The sequence below is a fragment of the Sylvia atricapilla genome, chromosome 8 (genome assembly GCF_009819655.1).
Source record: "Sylvia atricapilla isolate bSylAtr1 chromosome 8, bSylAtr1.pri, whole genome shotgun sequence".
Lineage (NCBI taxonomy): Eukaryota > Metazoa > Chordata > Aves > Passeriformes > Sylviidae > Sylvia > Sylvia atricapilla.
In genome coordinates, this window is record NC_089147.1 from 29,880,701 (window position 1) to 29,902,325 (window position 21,625).

The 21,625-nt window shown below is 48.7% G+C and overlaps 1 protein-coding gene across 2 annotated transcripts in view; it reads left to right on the forward strand.

Annotated features, from left to right (window-relative positions):
- Positions 1–4,514: 4,514 nt before the first annotated feature.
- The window catches only part of ARID5B (AT-rich interaction domain 5B), a 114,619-nt gene continuing 97,508 nt past the window's right edge, over positions 4,515–21,625 (forward strand). Inside the window, exons 1-3 of one of the 2 annotated variants that reach the window (XM_066324243.1) lie at positions 4,515–4,648; positions 4,821–5,081; positions 17,812–18,037. In XM_066324243.1, coding sequence (XP_066180340.1) covers positions 4,628–4,648; positions 4,821–5,081; positions 17,812–18,037 — 508 coding nt within the window. In that variant the 5' untranslated portion in view covers positions 4,515–4,627. The other variant, XM_066324242.1, reaches the window with a different exon arrangement.

Genomic DNA, 21,625 nt, shown 5'->3' on the forward strand with positions numbered 1-21,625 from the left:
CTCAGTTACCGTGAGAGTAAAGCAACTATTTTGGGGGCTGCTCAGCTGCTGGTTCTTCCTGTCCCATGGCTGTACCCCTTGTTATGGGTCTCAGAATACTCTGCAATCATCTGGGCACCCTTTTCCTTTCACCAGTTACTATTTTATAGGAGAATATCTTGATACTCAGTGATGATTATTTTCTTTCGGCAGCCTGGTCTGGGAGCCCTGGGGCCATGGGGTGCTTGTTCCAGGCAAGCTGCTAGCAGTGCTGTGGGGGAATTAAAAACGCTACGCCAGGGCAACAAAAAAACATGCAAGGTAAATAAAAATACCTCCAAATGCACATATGAATTGAACACTGGAGTTTGAGAGCTGATCTCACATTGGGTTTTCTGCTCGATTTTGTCACTTATTGGGACTGGTGGATCTTTTGAAAGGAAGATAAATGCTCTGAGTCCTGGTATTATTAATGCTTTGAGCTGGTGATTTGTACATCTGATCTAAAGGGCTCCCAAAGTGAGAGACTGATCCCAAAACCTGCCAAAGTGAACAGGGCTCATGGCAATTTCACAGGGCTTTGCATCCTATCCCGTGTGCTGAGTTTGGAGCAGGGGCTGGCATCACCCTCACAACCGCTGCTCCTGCTGTGTCTCTGTCTCCCACCCTGAACACTCCTCATAAAACTCCTCAGTTTCTTAAAAGCCTGCAAGGGACAAGCTCTGAGTGGAGAATCAGTGAGTGAGCTGCAGCCCCCAGCCCTGCTGGCTGCCCCCCGTGCAGGCACAGCCCCATCACAGTGTGCATCAGGCTGTGTTCCCTTTCAAGCTCAAAGCCGGGCTTCAAGACTCCAATTGCTTCCTGTCTCCCAACATGCCTGACCACAACTATTTTTAATTGTAAGGCATGAAAATAAAGTTATTTAATAAATTAGCGCTTCAAATGCTTTTTGGTTCAACTTTGGCTGTTTATTAGGATCAGCCTTATTTTGGCTTCTATGCAGTCATTTCCAGCTACCGCTCTGTTTGATCCCCATCTTATTTCCTTTGTAATCTACTGATCTTCTGTTGTTATCATTGCTGTGTTTTATGGTTTTGCATTACTTTATTGACTCAGTATACTGTAGACTGCTTTTCTTTTTTTTTCCCCTCTACACTGAAAATAGCCTTTTATGAGAAGCTTAAGCAAAAGCCTGGAATGTCCAAAGGAAGGCACAGAAAAATTACAACATTATGCACATTTCTTTTGGCCAGAGAAAGTTACAAAATATTCATATGTAGAAACTTATTCAGTGCCTGGAAGACAAAATCCAACTTTTGATAATATGTGGAATTTCAATTTCTGCTATAAACAGGCTCTATATTTTTTTAATATATTATTTTGAAGTATGAAGAGTTTTCTAGGGGGGTGGGGGAAGGCTCCTGTAAAATCGATGTCAGAGCAATGATGAGTATGCAGACCCTCACTGCAGAGAATATGGACTATTCTGCACTGCCACAGCCTCTGTTGCTACCCCATTCCAAATGCTACCAACATTAGAAACTTAAATGGGATGCTGATGGTCCTACCAGGCGGCAGCCCTGGATGAAGTGACACCAAGGGCTGGTGGCTGGAGCCATGGGGGTATTGGGTGAACCCTCCTTTTATTCATGCTGGGCCCCTTCTCCAGCCCCACGGACAATGAGCTCCCATACAGCCGAAGGTTAGGTGGGGCCCTGCAGGAGCTCAGTACGTGGAGCAGTGACTTGGGCTATCCTGCATAACCCTGCCTCCCAGCATGCTGCACAGATGGATAATCATCCCTCTGCTGAGAGGAGCAAAGCATGCTCTTCCCTGGCTCTTCAGCCTCACCACCTTCCTCATGGCGGTAATCACACCATGGCTTGGAGGGATGGATGGGGCTCTGACACTATCAGAGCTGTGGGTGCTGCTTCACACAGTAGGGAGGAGCTCAGGGCTGGCAGAGAGGCTGCCAGCAGGGCCTGGGTACAAGCTGCTGGGGTAGAATCAGAGGGATCTGGACACAAATGGAGATGGGAAATTCTCTCTGCTACTTGATTATATATTGTGGGAAAGGAGCAGCCCTACCTGCCTGAGATAAAGAAAACAAACAAATATAAACCTGTTTGTGCTCAAAATATTGTAACCATCGTTTGAGGACTGTCTTATCTGTGTGTGACTATAACCCTGATTAAACATGCCAAGGTCAGTGAAAACAAAGGTGAATTGCAGAAGAAATGTGTGTCATTCTCGCCAGGAGTTCACTGAGGGTGAAATGGAGCAGCACTCCCAGTTTTTGAAGGAATGTGTCGAGGTGTGGGTCTCACATCACCTCCCACACCTGTCCAGCCCCTGACAAACATTCTCTGTCCCAGGGGACTGAGCTCCCGAGCACAAAGTGACAAGACTTTAGTGGCCAAAAGAGCTGCTATTTGCAGCTCTCCTGAGCTGTTCTACTGGGTTTGCCCATTCAAGATGTGCTGGTGCTCGGTGAAAAGTCCAAGCAGTGGTACCCACTGGCTTCCTGCCGTCCTCAACAAGCATCCCAGCCTGTCCCCGGGGGTCACAGCGTTCTCGCCGCTGTACGAGCCGGGAGGCCACAGATCAGACCGGCACTTCAGAGCATTTCCAAAGGATAAAGGGCAGGAAAGGTGAAACCTCTTACGAGCTGTAAGGATTTCATAGTTCCTCCAGAGGAACCAGCAGAACATCAGCTTGGCCTTGCCAGAAGCACCAAGCATCCCAGGCAGGCTTGGGATTGCTGAGGTTGTGAAGGTGAATCCCTCACCTTCACGACACCGGTGCAAACCTTGCCCAAATTCCCGTGCCTGCTCCGTTCCCGCTGCCCGGGGCCAAGCGAGCCCTGCGCCCCGCGTAGGGGTTCCCGTGACCGAGCATCACGGCTCGCAGCGGGGTGGGCCCCTCGGTGCCGGCGGGATTGTGCCCCGTGTCCCCCCGTCCCGCCCCGCCGCCCGCCAGGGGGCGCCCGGCCCGCCGCCGCCCGCACTTGTTGCTGCCCCCCGCGGCGCGCGCTGTGTCGTGATGCGGGGGGCGCTGACGTCACCGCTGGCGTCATTATTAACGAGTCCATTTATTTATTTATTTATCTGTTTGTTTGTTCGCTCCTTTATTTATTTCCCTAGTTAATTATTTATTTGTTTCCGTTTCACGACGCCCCGCCGGGGTGGCTCCGAGCCTGTGCCCGCCCTTGCCCCCCTCCCCCTGGGATCAGGGCCTGCGGAGGGGGCTTGGGAGGGGAATGAGACAAAAATTGGGAAGAAAGTGCCGCTATTGAGGAAAACGGGGGGAGACTTGGTCCCCGCGGAACCACTTTGTAGTGCTCCCTACCCCCTGCCCCGCGGAGCCGGGGTCGGCTGGGCTGGCGCGCGGTGATGGAGCCCCCGGGAAAAGGGCGAGGAGGACAGAGCTCTCCCAGAATGACCCGCCCGTCCCTGTCCGGGCTTGAGCGGACGGACGCTCCGCGGGCGCGGGGGGCCGCGCAGCCCGCCGGCCGCAGCAGCATCTACCTGCGGGGATGCAGCTCCGGGAGCTCCGATGGGAACTTTCCGTGCCCGGCGCTGCGGGGCGGCCCTCGCGCCGGTGCGGGACCCAAGTGCGAAGCCGGGGGTACGCAGCCCCCTCCCCGCGGCTGAGGGTCCCGGCGGCGCCCCGAGCCGCCCGCCCCAGGACAGCGGAGGTTGCGCGGGACGCGCAGAGCCGGCGGCTCTCCCCGACGCGGGGCGCCGCCGCAGGGGGCGGGCGGGGCGCAGGTTCGGGGCCGCCCCTCCGCGGGGCGCGCAGCCACCTGTCCGCCGCCCCGCGCCCCTCCGCGCCCGCGGAGCCGCCGCCGGCACGTGCCGCTGCGCGCCCGTGTCCGCGGAGAGAGCGCGCCCGTCGCCGCCGCGCTCCCCCGCCCCCTGCGCTGTCTGTTCCGGCCGAGCCGCGTCCCTCCGCGCAGCGCCATGAATATTGATGTGTTTATATAATCGATAACCCACTTTCCATCCCTTCCCGGGGAACGGCGCTAAATAAATTAGGGACGCGCCGCCCGCCCCCCGCGGCCGCCGGGGGGGCGGCAGGGGGGTGCAGCCCCCGCCGAGCGCTCCGCGGCCGCCGGGGGTGGGAGCGGGAGCGGGCGGCGGGAGCGGGCGGTCCCGCCGGGCGCGCGCGGACGAGCAGCGCCCCTCGCGCCGCAGGAAATGGTCTTTATATTAGACATATACGGGCAGGTCCTGTCAGATCCGCAGCGCGCCCGCCAGCCCTTTCGGCCCCCCAAAAATCGCCGAGCGAGGACGGCGGCCCCGCCGCCGCCCCGCCGCCTCCGCGCCGCCTCCCCGAGGCCGGCCGCCGCCCCGCGGCATTTTTGCCGGGCCGGGGCGGGCGTCGGGGGCCCGGCCGGCGTCGGGCGGCGCCGGCGGCGGGACGCGGCGGGGCGGCGGCGGGGCGGCGGAGCGGGGGGCGGGCGGCGGGGGGGGGCGTCGCCGCGCGCAGCGGGGCGGGAGGCGGCGGCGGCGGCGGAGCGGCGCGGGGGCGGCGGCGGCGGGGGGCGGCGGGCGGCGGGGCCGGCTTCGCCCTGCCAGGACCTGCCGGGCTCCATTCACGCCAACAAGTTTGGGAGAATGTTGAGTTCAATCGCGCCGGAGCCGCGATGGAGCGCAGCGCACTGCAGGTACCGCGCCGCCCCGCGCCCCCGCCCCGCCCCGCGCCCCCCGCCGCCGCGGAGCCCCCTCCCTCCCTCCCGCGCTCCCCTCCCGCCGCCCTCTTCCTCCTCCTGCCCCTGCGCGGCGCGGCGCGGCGCGGAGCCGGCGCTGATGCCGCTGCCGTGTTGTTGTTCCCCGCAGTGGGTCGGCGCCCCGTGCGGCTCGCACGGCCCCTACGTCTTCTACAGGGCGTTCCGCTTCCAGCGCCGCGGCGGCGGCCGGGCGCGGGTCCTCTCCCTCGGCGACTTCTTCTTCGTGCGGTGCCGCGCGGAGGAGCCCGCCTGCATCGCGGAGCTGCAGCTGCTCTGGGAGGAGCGCACCAGCCGGCAACTTCTCTCCAGCGCCAAACTTTATTTTCTCCCCGAGGACACCCCCCAGGGCAGGACCAGTGACCATGGCGAGGTGGTAAACGCGGCGCCGGCCCCCCCCCTTCCCCCGCGCCCGTCCCCACCTGCATGCCCGGGCCCGGCTCCCCCCTCTCCTGGCTGCCCCCACCCGCGTCCCCCTCCCCGCCGTGCGCGGCGGGGCATCGCGGAGGGGCCGCGCCGTCGGGGCGCTCCGGTGCGCGCTGCCCGGGAACTTGTACGGGCGGGGGGAAGGAGGGAGGGGGTCGGGGTGCGGGGCGGCCCCGGCCCGGCGGGCAGCGGAGTGTGTGCGGGGCTCGCCCTGTCCTTATGCTTCCTTAACAAAAAAAAAAAAAAAAGGGGAAAAAAAAAAATCACCCAAAAAAACCCCACAACAAAACCAACAAATCAAACCCTCCTTCCCTCCCCCCCCCAAACCCCCCAAACAAAAAAAAAAATCGCCCAAATCAAAACACGCGGAAAAGCGAGAGGAAAAAAAAAAAAAAAACACATTGGGGGATTTCGATATTGTTCGGGGCTTTTTTTAAGTATTCGATATGTTTAAGAGGGCGGAAATTACGAAATGGAGGGAGATCAAACGCTCTCTTGCTGGCAGGGACGTGTTGAATAAAGTGATAAATGACAGGTACGGGAATAATACATTCAAATAACTTGCAGATATGCCTGGGCGTATTTGGGAGCCGCCGCGCTCCTGGCGCAAAGGCGCTGTGCGCCGGCACCCTCCGCCGGCGGCCGCGCACCCGGGATGGGGCCGCCCCGCCCCAGCCCCGAGCCCTCCCGTTATCTGCCGCTCCAGTGCATCGCTCCGGTCTGTGCGCCGGGGCGGGGGACGGCTGAGCTACCCAGGCACGGCGCTGTGAGGATGGAGAGGGCTCCCGGGAAGGGCTGGCCGCCCGGCGGGAGGGGGACGAGATGTTTTGGGGGAACTTCTGCTGGAGATGCCGAGGGGCAGGGTCCAAGGGGGGGGCTGTCCGCAGGGGCCGTTTTCGGAGGCACGCGTGGCTGTAGGTGCCGCCGTAGCCGTGTACCCGCACACACGCGTACGCAGCCGAAACGCGTTTCAGAGCCGCCTTCGCTCGCTGCCACCTCTTCACTTTAATTTTCTGTGCGTACCGCTGAGATAAGGGAGCCTTTTCCTAAGAATCAGGGAGATGACAGTGAGCAATGGATGCTCTGAAATTGCCCGTGGTGACTATTTAAAACTGTGCCTCTGCGTGTCTCGTGCGTGTGTAAAATGAAAGATATTTGGAAGGGAGGGGGGTGGGGAAAGGGACACAAATCATTTTAATACGCCTTAATGATCAGCTCATGTTACTGTGGTAGGAACATCAGAGAAAATTAATCCTACCATTACGAGTAGAACACTGCTCCGGTACGAGAGTTCTCAGCTGCATGTACCTTCCTAATAATACGCACAATTTTATTTATTTTTACATGCAAACACCGCTAGTAATTAGCCATGTGATTATACTTGTGCATTTCATTGCGGCTTTAACTGATGTCATTCTGCATTATTCAACCATATGAAAACAATTTTCAATTAAGATAATGGCACGCCTTGAAATTATGCAAATGCCGGCCGTATTGTGTAGAATAATTATGACAAATGTAAAGCAGGTAAAAAGTTTCCTAATGCAGTTGTGTTTTACACCCCGGTGATGTCATTTCCCCTCTGGCCTAAGTTAGTCATTCATTAGCAGAGTAGCAGCAGCAGCAACAGCAACAGCTCTGAGTGATACTTCTCTGGCAGGGAGCCTACAGAAACCGGCACTGAGAGCCAGGGCCTAGAGAGGGCAACATAACACTCCCATTAAGAAATGTACTTTGTTTTCACTTACTCCATTAACTTGTTTATAGACATTGGAATGATTTTTTATGATCGATTTTTAATAGTTTGGAACAATCCGAGCAGTGCTTGGTGATGTGCAGGCAGCAGAGAGACAAAAGGCTGGGTGCTGGCTGGGTGGGGGTAGCCGCTCTCCTTGGGGCTCAGGGGCAGCTGTTCCCCCTTGGCACCCCGGGGTCCCAGTCCCTTTGGTAAGTGACATCCATACTGGTCCCCGGAGGGGCAGCAGAGGGGTCACGGGGCTACCTAACTCTGGGCTGGGCTCCTTCTGCAGGAGGAGATGTGGCTCTTGAGTCAGATGCAGCTTATGGGCATCAGAGGGGGCCTAATTTGTGGCGTGGAACTGCTGATGGGATAAAACACCTCATCTTGCATTCAGGGAGCAGGGAGCGAGTGAGCCAGTGCTTAAGCACGTACTGCGAATCTGCGGTGTCCGAGGCAAAGGGTGACAGGGGCGCTCGCTGCCACTGGAATTGTTGGTGAGGGGAGCAAGGGCTGCGTGGCAGGCTTGTCATCCAGCCCACCAGAGATTTAGGCACAGTCTCCAGCAGCTACCTGCGCCAGTGGCGTGATTAATAGAAGCAGCTGGCTGCCTCTTTTCCATAATAGCAGCACTGACACTATGACAATATTCAGCTAGTGGCTGTGAGGAGGGAGGAGAAGCAAGGAGGGCTGTAATGCTTCTGTTACTCAGAAATTTCTGATGGCGTATTTTATCTGATTGCCAAATGTTTGAGCTAATCAGCAATAAGTGTAAATACAAGTCTTTTTATAGCTAGCTGAATTCATCATCCAGATTGAAATATAACCCCGAGTGCTGCTAAATCCGGAGGTTTCCATGCACTGCCCAGATCCAGGGAAGGTTCAAGCCCAGGTGTGCTTCCACTTCAGTACCCTTCTCTCCACCTAAGGCTCAGCATACCCATCACCACAGCGGAGAAGCTCCCTTTCAGTGCCAGGAGCAGCTTGTTTTCCAGGGAGTCTCAGTGGAGGTGACTATGGGATGGGGCTGCTCACATGCAGCAGGTACGGGTGCTTCTGACCCTGATGCTCACTGCATCCCGAGGAGACGTGCATGGAGAGGCTGGACCAGTTCTGGCATTATGCTCACACCAGGGGTCTTGCTGCACAGGAATAGCAGAGAGACACTTTTGTAAGAGCAACAGGGCCTGTGAGTCCACTGTTAGCTGAACTTGGAGAGTTTTGTGCTACTTCACTGAAAACTTTATTACTGCTTTTAAAACACTGTGGCCTGGGCAGGCTGCTTCCTACCTCACTGTTAGGCCTGGACACTGCAACAGGTGCAACACTGGCCAGAGAGCAAGAGCAGCCTTCTCTCTCTTTCTCTCCAGCAGGGAAGAAGTGGTTCCACTCCATCCCTTCAGGCCCATTGCCAAAACAGAGTCTTTGGCCCGAGGAGGTCACCACCTTGCCTTGAATCTCTCATTTGCTCTGGTGTGGTGCACTCCTCTCTGTCACCTTCTGCATAGGTCGGGAAGAGCTCCTTGGTGGCAGGTGTCAGAACAGGGTGCGTGGAGGCCTGTGAAGATCCAGAGGGAGGGCCTTTAAGGGCACCCCGTGGGGTTTGGAACAGTTTCATGGGGTGGGTGTGGAAAGCAGCCCCCCAGCTGTGCTGGTGCCCAAATGCCAGAAGCTGTGCGCTGTCAGAAAGCGCCTGCCCAGTTCCCCGTGCAGTGCCCTGGTCCTGTGGCATTCAGGGGACATGAGGTGGGCTCACCCTCCAGCCCACAGGGTCTTGGCCAAACCCTCCTCCAGCTCATTTACTTCTCTCTGCTCCAAGGGGTGGTGTGGGGTTGTGGAATGACTGACCTTTGCAAAAACAGTTGTAGAGCAAAATGCTTGTTAGTGCCTGGTGCTTTCATGTTTTTAAAGGTGTTGGCATTAATTAGACTAGGCTTAAAAATCTATTTTGAAATTAATACTCATTAAATCCAGGGATGGTATTTGATGTGATGCATACAATTCCTAAAAAACCCTAAACAAGCAACTAATTCATTTTGCGTGGTATGACATTGCCTGCGCTGCCCTGCATCGTGGTGAATACTGCTCCCATTGAGGCTGGACTGTCAGTGGGGATCTGCCTTGGCTTCATTCATCAGCAGCAAAGTTTACTACAAACTCATGTTGATTTCATCTCTTCTCCCAAACTGGGGATCTGATGCAATGTTTTTCGCCTTGCAAATAATCCTTACTCATGCAAGTAATTTACATGAGTAAGCCTTGCTCATAGAGAGGAGAGGAGAGAGCTAGTTTCCTGTAATTATTTCCCTAGAAGTATTTTGCATTTTCAGACTAATTGGGGGAAAGGAAAAAAAAAAGAAGCCACTCCATAAATGTGTGTCATTTATAATTGCAGGAGAGATTCTTCCAGAAAGTTAAGGGAGTCAGTGGATTTGTTCTCTCTTCATTTTGGGATAGATGCTGACAGCATCCCTTGAAAGCCTGGTTCATTTTGTAGGGGCTCTCCCCTTGGCAGGGGTCATACCCCAGTGCATAAAGGTAGCACAGGTTAGCCCAGGCACGGTGTCTTATTTCAACAGTGCTTTATTGCCACCCCCCTAGAAAAATGTGCTACTCCCTTGGCACGGTAATAGTTTTTGGTTTTTTTTTTTTACAGACACAGGAATCTGTACACTCTTATTTGAAATGAGAATAGCCCCCGTTTTAGTCTCCACGGTGTGTGCCTTATGCTTGTATCTGTCAACACTGGTAATGACAACACGTTTCAAACATGCAGATTATGATTATTAAAGGGTGCTTTAAAAATCATGCTAATAGCATCAATCTCCAATGTACACTTGCTCAAATTAATTCAGCTTTGGAAATCAGGCACACTGTAATGGCAGTGTTGGAGAAATGGCATTTGTCATAAAATATCGTGGGTTTGGTAATTGCATATCCACTCTGTATATTTTTATCTCTCTCGCCACCAGCAGCATATGCTGGCAAAGGAAGGAGAGGGCAGTGATATTACTCAGAGCAGCCACATGTTGCTAGCCATTAGCCAGCAATCTGGAATATCTGGTCATTTAAGGCAGATTCCTTTAAAAAAAAAACACAAAAACAAACAGAAAAAACTTTTTATTTTATTTCCTTTCTTCTTTCCCTCCCCTTCCCTGTGCATTCAGATTGTAAAATACACCCACTGCTTTCCAGAGTTGCTGTTCCCAGTCTGATCAGTGGCACTAAACATTAAACTCTTGTCTTTGGAGAATAATAGGCCTCACATGGTACACCCTCAAGCATGTTGAGATACTGTGCAGGCTGTAAAATAAAAATGTTCTAATTGTGTCTTTTAAATAAGCATAGGAGTGAATTAATTAGACTATATTTTGTCTTTAGTTGCTTAGTTACACAATAGTATTCCTAAGCGCAAGTAAGATAAATTGGCTCTTTTTGTGCTGCTTGTCCCTTAATCATAATTACTGTATTGCTCAGGAGAGTAACGCATACATAGATTTTGCATTTTTAATAATATTCAAACAATATGCGAATGATATAGAAAGTATGTTCTGATTCAAGCTTTCGTGTGCTTTTATTTGGGAAGAAGTTCTACTGCTATGGGAGCAATATTTGCATTAGTTGTTCAGAGATGTAGTTCTGGGAAATACATAATTGAAATATTCTTGCCATGCGTGTTCTAGCCCTTTCATTCGCATTCAAAATAACAATGCCTTAAGTCTCTGAACAGTCATCCACTCCTGATTTAAGAGCTTTTTCTCTTTGTGTGTGTGTGTTTGTGCGTGTGCAGTGTGGGTTCACACCCAGCGTTAACCCTGCTCAGCCTAGGCGCTCGCGTGATTCAGTGTGTTGTATCAAGTTGAGCTTTTTATTTGTAGCTAAAATGCAGTCAGAAGGTCAGATGAACATCGGCATTTTATGGCATTAATCCAATGACCTTAATGCTTGGCAGGCGTCCATGTTTCTATGCGAAGGTGCCAGGGTTATAGATAATAAAAGAGTTTGTTTTCATTTTCTGGATATTTTAATCTTTCTTTGCAAAGCGTAGCCTCAGATTTGGGGGACTTGGGGCTACCCTCAGGGGCCAAAACTTTAATGTCTTACTGGGTTGTTGAACGTTAGCTGCTAATGATGGGCAGATTGATACAGATACTGAACAATGGAAGGTTCTGGCAAGAAACCCCCTAGACATGCTCAGTGGATGTATGTGAAAATTGGCTCCATTGTTCTGCTGTATGAAAAGCAAGTAAATTATTTACAGATATTTGCTAATTAAAGCACATATTGTTTTACCAGCACAATAGAACACAATATAACAAAAGACAAAAGAATAAGCTTGCATAATTTAAACCTGCTAATGCCATGTACTCCTTGTTAAGAAAAAATATAATTATGTAATCTATGAGGAAAGCTTCTTGTACTGTAACTGTAGTAGGCAAAATTAGGAATGAATTACTTGTCAACTTGCCTAAACTAAAACAGCTCTTTGAGATCTGTGAGCTATCTGACGGGAAAACATTCTGACTGAAGCCTATTTTCTATTTGGTCAGAACTTCTATCTGCAATGACAGATATAAATTCAATTTGAACCTCTGGCTGGGAGTGGGAGGAGGGAGAAAAATACACCCCAGTCACAAAGGAGGAGGCTCACAGTAGAAATGTCATGTCTAACTGCTCACAGCCATCCCTCTGTGCACCCCATCTGCACCCCACTTCTGGCCCCGATGTACCAGCACCCCAAAAAGGATCCTACAGAGACTTGGTGGCGTTCTGCCCCAGGCCCTTTTGCGTGTCTCGCTTTGGAATTACTGAGTCATGTGGAAAATGCTGCTTGCTAATACAAGGGAAAGTAAAAACCATAGGACTTCACGTGCTTCAGCCATGTCCTTTATAAGCCATGGTCTTTTCTCTTGGTTTTGGACCCTGGCAGAACGGATGAACACATCAGTGTGAGTTTCAGACAGCTCTGTTCAGCTGTGCTTAGGCTGGGGAAATACCTGTCACCTGAATTTAACAAGATCATTATAGCCCTTTAAAGTAATTAGGAAAGGATTAACAGATGAAAGGTTTTGCCTTGGCCTCTTTAAAATTCTCTGGTGTGCCAGGTAAATTTCTGATCTATGCGTGTTTCCCTTCTCAAGGCTCTCCCCATAGGTTCCTGGGTGGACAGCAGTGGTCTCTGTAGGTCCCTGTATGTAGGCACCTCCAGGGAGCAGGTCCAGACCCCAGCAGTTAGTTGTGCTCCACAAATCCGTGGGACACCTCTGTCTGCCCTGGGCTAGGGCATGCATGAGGGAGATGGCACCAAATGAGGCACTCTGAGCAGGGTCAGGGCAAAGAAAGCTGCCCCTGCCTGTGCCAAGCTCTGGAGCCTCTTGTGAGGCTTCCCTGTCGTTCAGTGATCCCACCTGGCAGAGCTGTGCCCCTGTCCCCAGGTCTGCAGCATCCTTACAAGGTTCTGCTGGAAGAACAGGGGAGTATATTGCAGGGGAGTCCTCCTGTAAGGGAGGCTGAACAGGACACATCCCAGAGGCAGGCCTTTTCCATGACACAGCCAGTTTTTTAGCCAGTTTGTGGTCCTGCAGTCTTAAAAACTGTCGTGTGTATTGCCAGCCCACTGCTGGCAGCAGGGAGACAGGACATTTTCACTCCAGAGGAAGCCTTTGAGAGCAAATCAGTCCTCTACAAATGCTCACTGCCTCTTTAGAGCTGGATATGGTCCCTGAAGGAAGTGCTGCTTTTAGGAGATGCTTCTGGAGGCCTGGGTTCAGGTTCCTGAGTGACTTCGGGTGAGGGATTAGGGCTGAATTGAGATGACCTGGTTCTGCTGCTGTCCCAAAGCCTTGATAGTATCTGTATGGCAAAGAGCTCTGAACTAAAGACTGTGATCAGGACCTTTTGTTTTGACTGTGGTGTCAAATAAAGCTGATGGTACTTCCCTCAAGCATCCAGGTAAATGCCTTCCTAGGAGAGAGGTGCTTATTGGCAACAAGCCCCCTCCTTCCCTTTCTGCATGTCTGTAGCATGAAGACCTGCTCCTCAAAGGGGTCTAGAGCAGGGAACGGGATCCCGGAGTCGAGAACTGCCTTGTTACATACACATGGAACAGGAAGGTCTTTTTGAATTGCAAAAACCCTAAAATATATGTGGGGTGTAAAACTAGCCCAGAATAAAAGAGGCCTTTATGCCCAAATGAAATAACTGTTCTGTTATCCCTGGTGAATGCAGTCCTTAAGAGTCACACTGTATTTTTTGCTCCCGCGGATGAATGTGTTTTCATCATCAATGTACTGGGTTGTAAAATGCACATCCCCGGCTATCTACTGTGCTAAAGATTTCACAGAAATGGCTTGAAGATGTTTTCTAATGCAAATCATACTGATCATATGAATGACATGCAGTGTCTCCTGTAATTATCAGCAGGAGTTTTTACAGTACATCTCGATGTTAGGAGACAGCCAAGCAGGTGTTTGACTCACTCATGCCCTCCAGAATTCCTTAAATGACCTCTGGAAGAACTGGAGTGAAAACAGTCTCAGCCAACGTCAAAACTTTGAGATCTCTCAGTTGCTGTAATTCTTTTAAGGCTGCCTCAGTGTCTCTAAAATATAAATCTTTCCTAGTTATTGGCAATGAATGAGGAGTTGTGACGTACTGTATGCTGGTGTGCAGTCAAGAGGTACGACCTCCCTGTGCTGCCCTGTGACTCCCTGCCTTGTTAGAGTTAATATTTCTTCTAAAAAATAATTATCTACTTTAAACTATTATAACTACCTGACCTGTTTCCCTGAATATAAGTATTTCAACCATCTGCTGAGTCAGGCAATATAGCGTTCTCTGCTTTCACGAGGCTGTGATGGTTGCTTAGACAACAGTGACATAATATTTAAGCATAATGGCTCTCGAGAAGATGCTGTCCTCTTCTCCCTGGATGACTTCTCTGGAAATGCAAAATCAGTATGCTCTTAAAAAAACAGGAGACGTATGAAAAGGGTTTGTGTCACCATCTTTCTTAACCATCTCCCCACATTCTACTTGATAGGTGAAAGAATTGTACTTTGCTTAGAAGTCTTGTAAGACATGCTAAAATTACAGGCTGACTAGATAACCGTTTTTATAGAAGCAACTAAAAAAGTGTCTCTTTTTATAGTCAGTGCTCATTTCGAGGTTTAGACAATATTGTAGCTGAGACCATTGATCTATTGGACCACTCACCAATCACTCAGGTCCACCTGATAAATCTCATTCTGGAGCAGAGTTGAAATCTGTGCTGGTTGTTGTCTTTCCTTGCTGTAGGAGAAAAAAATGGCAATTAAAGACTTTACTGTGCAATGGAGACCTCATAAACATATCACTTCAGAGCATAGCTAGTACATGATGAGTTGATTTTGTATAGATAGAGATATACATGCACCGTTTGCGATGTGGGTGGTTTTTCATGTTTACACAGAGATATAATTATGAATGACATGAAGGTTATACAGCAGATTTCTTTAATCTTCTAAAGGTTTGTTAGTCATGTGTCACCGTGTACCTGGTTTTTATTTTTTCAGCATCTGTGTTCCTTTGTCATCTCGTTGAAGGGGTTTCTCTGGCTGCGGCAGTAGATAGTGAGCAGATGGTTTGGTGCAGGGGCTCCTGTGGCTGGCAGAGCTCTGCAGGTCCCAGAAAAACTTTTGTTGTGATGCAGGGCTTAACCAAAAAGGTGAAGGACCCTTTTGTCACCTGCTGCTCAGAAAAACCTCCCCCAAACACCACAGTAGTGTGGGGCTGAGTGCTTGGAAAGGTTGCATGAGGATGTGTGTAAGCTTGGCGAGGCGCGCTGAAATTCCAGAGCTGGTGAGATCCTTGGGTGAGCTCTGTTTGGGTGGCGTGGCAGAAAGGCAGATGGCCTGTCGTGTCGGGAAAGTGCCGAGATGTGGCTGGAGCTGCTCAGGGAGCAGAGGCTGGAGCCGTGTGCGGTGGGTGGCAGTGTCTGTGCGGTGGGTGACAGCGTTTGTGCGGTGAGGCGCCGGGCAGAGATGGCCTGGGGGTGCGGGCCCACAGCGCTGGGCAGGGGCGGCCTGCGGCCTGGGCTGCAGCGCGGGAGGAGGGTTCGAGGGAAAATGTGGGCAGCGCTGTGTGAATTGGGTCAGAAGCGGGTGCTGAGGGAAGGGAGCAGGTCTGTCCGGTCCTGCTGTGTGACAGGCAGGGCCACCCAAGGCCGGCTCTGAAACGCTTCAGGGGATTTTTTCCATTTCCCGCCCAAAAGTGACCTGGGCCGCGTGTCCCCGGTGCCGCCGCGGTGATGGCTGGCAGAGCAGGGGGAGCACAGGGAGTGGGGGCCAGCCTGGTGGCCTCAGGGACAGGGCTCTGAGGCCAGCCTGGCACCTTTAGGGGCACAGCTGCTACAGGAGTGAGCAGATTTCCTCTCGCTGGGGACAGAGCTGGTGTGGAGGTGATGGGGGCCCTGAGGGGCCGTCAGCCGTGCAGGGAGGTGTAGGCCAGAGCTCATGTCACAGCACGGGGACAGCGTGGACTCCTGTATTTTATATTTGTGCTGGGCTGCTCTCTGGTGCCACCCCTTTGCACTCTGTGGCTGTATTTGATGTCTCGGTGGCGCGTTGTGCAGGGCTGAGGAGGGGCACAGGGTGGTGTTTTTGCTGTGTCTCTCTCTCCCTGGCCCCTCACGTCAGTGTGGGGATGCTGAGCAGCCCGTGTTCCTGTGGCTGGGTGTGCTTTCCCCAGCTCCCCAAAAGCTGCTCCTGCCTCTGCAGTTCCCCCTCCGTGGCAGCCTGGGCAGAGCACACCACTACAGCTTCACCCTTGGTACAGTAGGGCCTCTTCTCTTGTTGTTGTTTATTTTTTTTAATTCGTGTTTTTTTTTTTCCCCCTCCTGTGTACACATCATGTGCGTGTGTGCGAAGGTTTTATTCTCAAAAACAAGTTTATTCATTGATGATGTAATAGTGATTGTACTTTTCTTTTGGTTAATAAATTGTCTGCTCAGCTTACTTTGTATGCCAGCCAAAATTAGTCATACCAGTTCTTGGAAAGGATATGAAGAAACTAGTAATTGAAATCATAATCATTTGATCACGAGAGCTATTTGGAAAATAATATTTCAACCAGAAGCATGTCTGATCTCCAAGTCAGGTTTTTGTTGGTTTTGGGGGGTTTTTTTACCATTGCTGTGGTGTGGAATATTAGAAATTCTGTAGTAGCTGGTGATGGTATTCTACATCCTAAGAGAGGACTTCATCCAGAAATTGCTGAGACTATCTGCAGACAGGCTGATATTTATATATATGTATTATTTTTTTTTTCATCCTGACATTTAATAATCACCATGTAATAGCTATAAAATGCATAGCAACTACAGCTTTTTTATTTCAAGTGGATGGTGTAATGAAATTGGGTGAAACCATCCATTGAAATTGTACTTTGTAGTACCCAGTGCTTGTTTACAAAGTATTGACGTTTGTCATAAACAGAGATTTAAAGCATCACTGTTATTGTTTGTTGTTTGGTGGAGGCTCTTATGCTGTGCAGCGATAAAGGAAAAGATTTTATTACAAGCTTGCTTAGCATATAAACACGCTGTTCACTTCTGACCAAATATTTGTTATTGCACTAAATGTAATGAAGGCGCCTGCTTATAAAACAGTTCTGTATTATATAAGGAAGAGTGGAATATCAGATCTGGTTTTTACTAGAATTACTTCAGGTTTTGTATTGTGTGCAACTTGTCACAATAAAGCTTTTTTTTTTTTTTTTTTTTTTTTTTTTTTTTTTTTTTTTTTTTTTTTCCATTGAGCAGTATTTTATTTCCTGAGGAATGTGTTCAGTGGACAAAAAACAACACACAGAGAGAATCAATCGTGCTTTTCCCTTTGTTTAATAACTCAGAGAATTTCTCTCCCCTTTGCAAATACTTGCATTCATCTGAGAGAGAAATTGGATTCTGGTTTATTTATTTCAAGAACCTGTAACCTTATTTAGTGTTAGAAATGTGTGGTGTGCAAGGTGTGGCATACAGCCAGCTCTCATTACAACATAAATTATTTCTGCTGTTTTAACCAAAAAATCTGGAGTGTATCTTGCTGGATATGTATGTTTCTTTGTTTGTTTTTTGAGGCTTTCTTGATCCCTTCCTCACTGGAGTCAGCTGTAAAATATTCTGCTTATTCACCATGACTGAGAGGAGTTGATTGTTTCCTGGAAGGTTAAAATCCCCCAATTAGGACTGTTTAATTTGAGTGTATGTTCTGGAGGCTAAACTAAGTTTAAGTGCTCTTCTTAGAATGTATGTTTTAGAAGGGCAAAAAAAATTACAGTTCTGATCTTGAAAAAGGTTTTAAGAAACATGAGAATGTGCAAGTTTCTTTTGGTGGGAAGCACATTTATGTAGTATTTCTATTGGGATTACATCACAGTTTTATTTAATTTTAAGGACAAAAGTTAAATTCAATATTTGTGTATAAGCCAAGGGAAAATGTACCATAAACACAGGAATTTTCTGGTGAGTCAGAGTTCCAAGAATCTGAGATTTACTTAGTCCATTTATTTCAGGACTAACTATAACCATTAGTCATCCAGCCATGAATTTTTACATTTGCAGCTAATTGTACCTAAAAAGCAAACTTTCCCTCAAGGCTGTGGGGAATTATACAGAATGTGATTTGGCAACCTGCATTTCAAATGCCTTTTAGGATCATTGCCCTGGTCCTAGAAATTGTCTATAGATCATGTGTATTTGCTTCAAGTAAACAACTAATATTTCCACTTAGGTGGCGAGAGGAATAAATTAAGCTCTAGCTATTCTGTGATACAGAAAATTTTCCCAGCCTGCAGCAAGATGGGCTTTTGCAGGAGTCAGTGCAGGAGGATATTACTGTTTTCTCGGTCGTTGGGGAGCCCAGAGTGACATGTTGTATTCTCATCTGATCACTTCTTGCAGGATGAAGTTATTGCTGTTTCAGAAAAAGTTACTGTGAAGCTCGAGGACTTGGCAAAATGGGCACAGTCGGATTTCTCCAAGTGGAAGTGTGGTTTCCGGGCTGAGCCGGTCCAGCCCATGGATGGGGGGAAGAATGGGCAAAAAGAGGCCTTGACAAGATACAGACAATCCACACTGAACAGTGGCTTGAATTTCAAAGATATTCTGAAGGAAAAGGCTGACCTTGGTGAGTATCTCTTACTTTCTCTTCTGGGAGGGGGCCTGTGGGAGAGTCCTTTTGGGATAGAGATGAGCCTGATCCTGCCGTGCCATTGCCGATTCCCAAGGTATGTCTGAGCCTGGGGCAGAGGCGTGGCCATGAGATACCTGTGTGGGATGAGTGGTGGTAGTGAGCTCATCTCAGGCTCTCCTTGGTGTGGGGTGAGACTTGTCTGCATGGCCCCGAGCACTGCGGCTCAGACCCTGAAGATGCGCATACAGATAATTGTCGCAGGCTCTCCTTGGGGCTCAGGAGGATCAGGTTAGAGCTGTACACTCCAGGGAGAGGAGGCTGGCAGGTCTTCCTGAGGCCTCCTGGGACAGGCAGGGATGAGCCTTTCATTCCTCATGTCCCGTCTTCCAGAAGCTCAGAGGTGCTCCTGGTGCTTGTCCTGACTGTGCAGTTGGCTCTGTGTCACGTTCAGTAGGGATGTGTCCCTTCCATACTGTTTCCTTGTCAGCTTTATGTTGCTGACATGTTGCTCTGTGAGCCCCCCATTGTTGTCTCCACACATGGAGCTGTGCTTTCTTCCCATTTGTTTTCAGAAAGGGAGGTGGTAGCTCTGCTGCTTTGGATGTTTGCAGACAGGCTTGCAGCTGTGGGGCTGCTTCGTTGCGCAGGCACTCACACCTGTAATACCTGTGGTGGGCTCCCAGGTCCAAGGGAGATGGGTCTTCTGTTGGTGTTAGGACCTTGGATGTGTAACAGCTGTCAGACATGCCACTTTGAAGTGCATACCAGGGGCATTTCTCTCTTCTGCCAAGTTCTTAGTAAATGTTCCATGTTTGAAGAACATCAGGTTTAGGCCATAATGTGTGAAAAGGTAAGAAATTAAAAGCTAAGCCTGATACATTTGAGGACAGGCTTTTGTATCTGTGTGAACAGGAGTGCAGGGCCAAGTTCAGTTTTATAGTGTCGTGACTGGGTTGGCATCAAAGCCAAGTTACATGAAGCTGAAGATCTGTCTTGGAAGATTTGTGTTCTGCATCTAATTTTTCTGATCTTATCAAATGGTGAAGTGATTTTGTCAATCTCACATTTTACCATTGGCTATGTAGGTTAGAAGATTAAAGTATAATTGGGAGTTGATCTTATTTTTCATTGCATGTCCAGGAAAAAAAATAAGCCGTGCAATTCTTTCTCTCATTGCTTTTTTCTGTGGTTTCTTCTAGTTCATAATTACATGCAGTAATTTTCTCTGCTATTGCCCTGGTATCTTCTTTACGCACTAGATTTATTTGCATTTGTTTGTTGTGTCAGAAGAATCTTAATGTTTTTCAGACAGAACTTTTGTGTGCTAATGTTTTCTTGTTTTTGTTTTCAACAAACAAAAAAATCCTTGTGGTAAGTTATGAAATTGCTATTATCTACCCTAGGAGCCAGAGAAAATTATCTTTAAGCCCAAAGCTTATAGTTGCATGTTAAGCCTTTCAAAGTAGGGGTTATACTGAAAACGCTCATGGAATGCAAACTATATGGTATAATTTTGATAACCCCACATTCTGATGTTGCTCATTTTCAGTTGGTGGCTCTGGCTTTATTGTTGAATTGGGGGTTTTTTTCAGTAGAAAAGGGAATTTTGGCTAGTGTTTGATTATGACTACTTTTATCTTCATAATGACTGGTTGACAGGAGTGAAACCAAAGGTTCACAAAGACCTATAGCTGACTAGATACACTGATATAGACAGTTGATCCAGCCTATTAAGGGAATCAAAGAGATTTCCTAAATCTAGTATTGAGATGATTTTTGGTTTTTTACCATTTGAAAGAGCCAAGAATTTAATCCTATTTTGCTTCCTGGATCTGACACAAAAATTCAGAAGAGTGGTGATCTTTGTGAAGCAGCCCTAGTTGGTGTCCTGTGGGCAATCCATGAGCTCTGGGGCTTTGTCTCATCTACAGCGTCATCTCATCTGATGAGATGAAGATTTACCTCTCTCATTCTGAGGGGGTGGTCAGGGTTGACATTGCTCTGGGAGTTGTTTTGTCCCCAGCTGGAGGCAAAGGCAGGAGCAAGAAGTGCTGTGTCCAAGGCGTTTGAGGAATTTGTTTTTCTCCTGGACACGCTGGTGTTGTCTCTTCTCTGCTGTCAAATGGCAGCTTTACAGCCTGTTAGGACATGAGATCTTTTCCAATAGCCAGTGTCTCACCTACAGAGCAGCGCTCAGCTGCAGGGACCAAAAGATTTATTAGCAGCAAGTTCTGCAGCAGGTCTCCAGCACAATGGGGTGGGGTAGACTTTCCTCTTAAAATAGGGTGGTCTACTGTAAAAGGGGCACAGTGCACTGTCACGCAAAGGTCCCTCGTGTGATGCTGGTGTTTAACCCTGGCTGTAGATGAGGAAGTTGCTGAACCAGGCGTTGAAAAGGCCTAGAGAAACAACATGATCTCCTGGACCCCTTTTTTCCTATGAAATGGCATGTTTCCATTACAGAAAAATCCCATAAATATGAGTAGATTCTGCAGCTTTCCCTACTAGATCAGGCTCTAGAAGGTAATAGGAAATTATATCCCTACCAAAGAGCTCAAAAAAGCTTTACAGAAGAAACAGAATCAGTTTTCACACACTATCCAGGAGTGGTGAGGCTTGAAATAACCCGTATGAAATGAAAACATGGCTGACACAGAACCAGAGAAGTGTCACTGTGCAAACATACTTAATTAAACACATTGCTGCTGGGAGCAGGGCAGCTTCAAACAGCAACCAGGCAAAGTGAGGCCTCATGTGAGCAGTGTACACCCTGTGCCACGTGTTCAGTGGCTCTTGCTTAGCCAAAACTAAGGCAACACCTGGTTAATCCACAACCAGTAGAAACCGTGAACCTATAACTGAAAGTCGACCCTAAGTCAAATGAGGTAGTTCTGTCTCCTTTTTTGTCCTTTGTTGTCTTTCCCCTCTTCTCTCTCTTTTTTTTTCCCCCTTCTTTATTTTCTCTCTTTCTTTTCTCTTTGCCTTTCTTTTCTGCAGAAACTGTTGGGTTTTATTTTTTTTTCCTGTAAAATGCTGTTGTTTTTTATCACTAGTGAATTATGCAGAACTTTTCCTTAGGACTGTATTAAATAAAAGATCTCGCAATAGCATTTTTTTTGTGTGAGCTTCAAGATTTCAGCCTGAAAAATGATTTTTAAGAATTATTTCTTTCTGCCTGTTGAGATATTTATGTTATACATTCTGTCCCTTTCTACAAATATGTCAATACTGAATGCTAGCAGTTTATGTCTTAAGACTATTTATAGCTTTCTGAATATTTCTTTCAAATGTTGAGGAAAAATAAAGAGTAACAACAATGCAGCATATAAAAATAGAGTTGCTCAGGAATGTATTATTCATAATGAACATGAGAACCTGTTTTTCCAGAAGAATTGGTCTGATAAAATCATTCACTACTGAGGCCGCTAGTTATTTATTTTTGTCTTTAGAATTATTTGGAGAATTTTTCTTTGTAATAAATGGACTTGGATACCCTTATTTGGTAAACCAGTGGGAAGTCACCAAATGAGGAATTATTTCATTTTACAAAATGTTTAACAACTAAGCAATGTAAACACTATC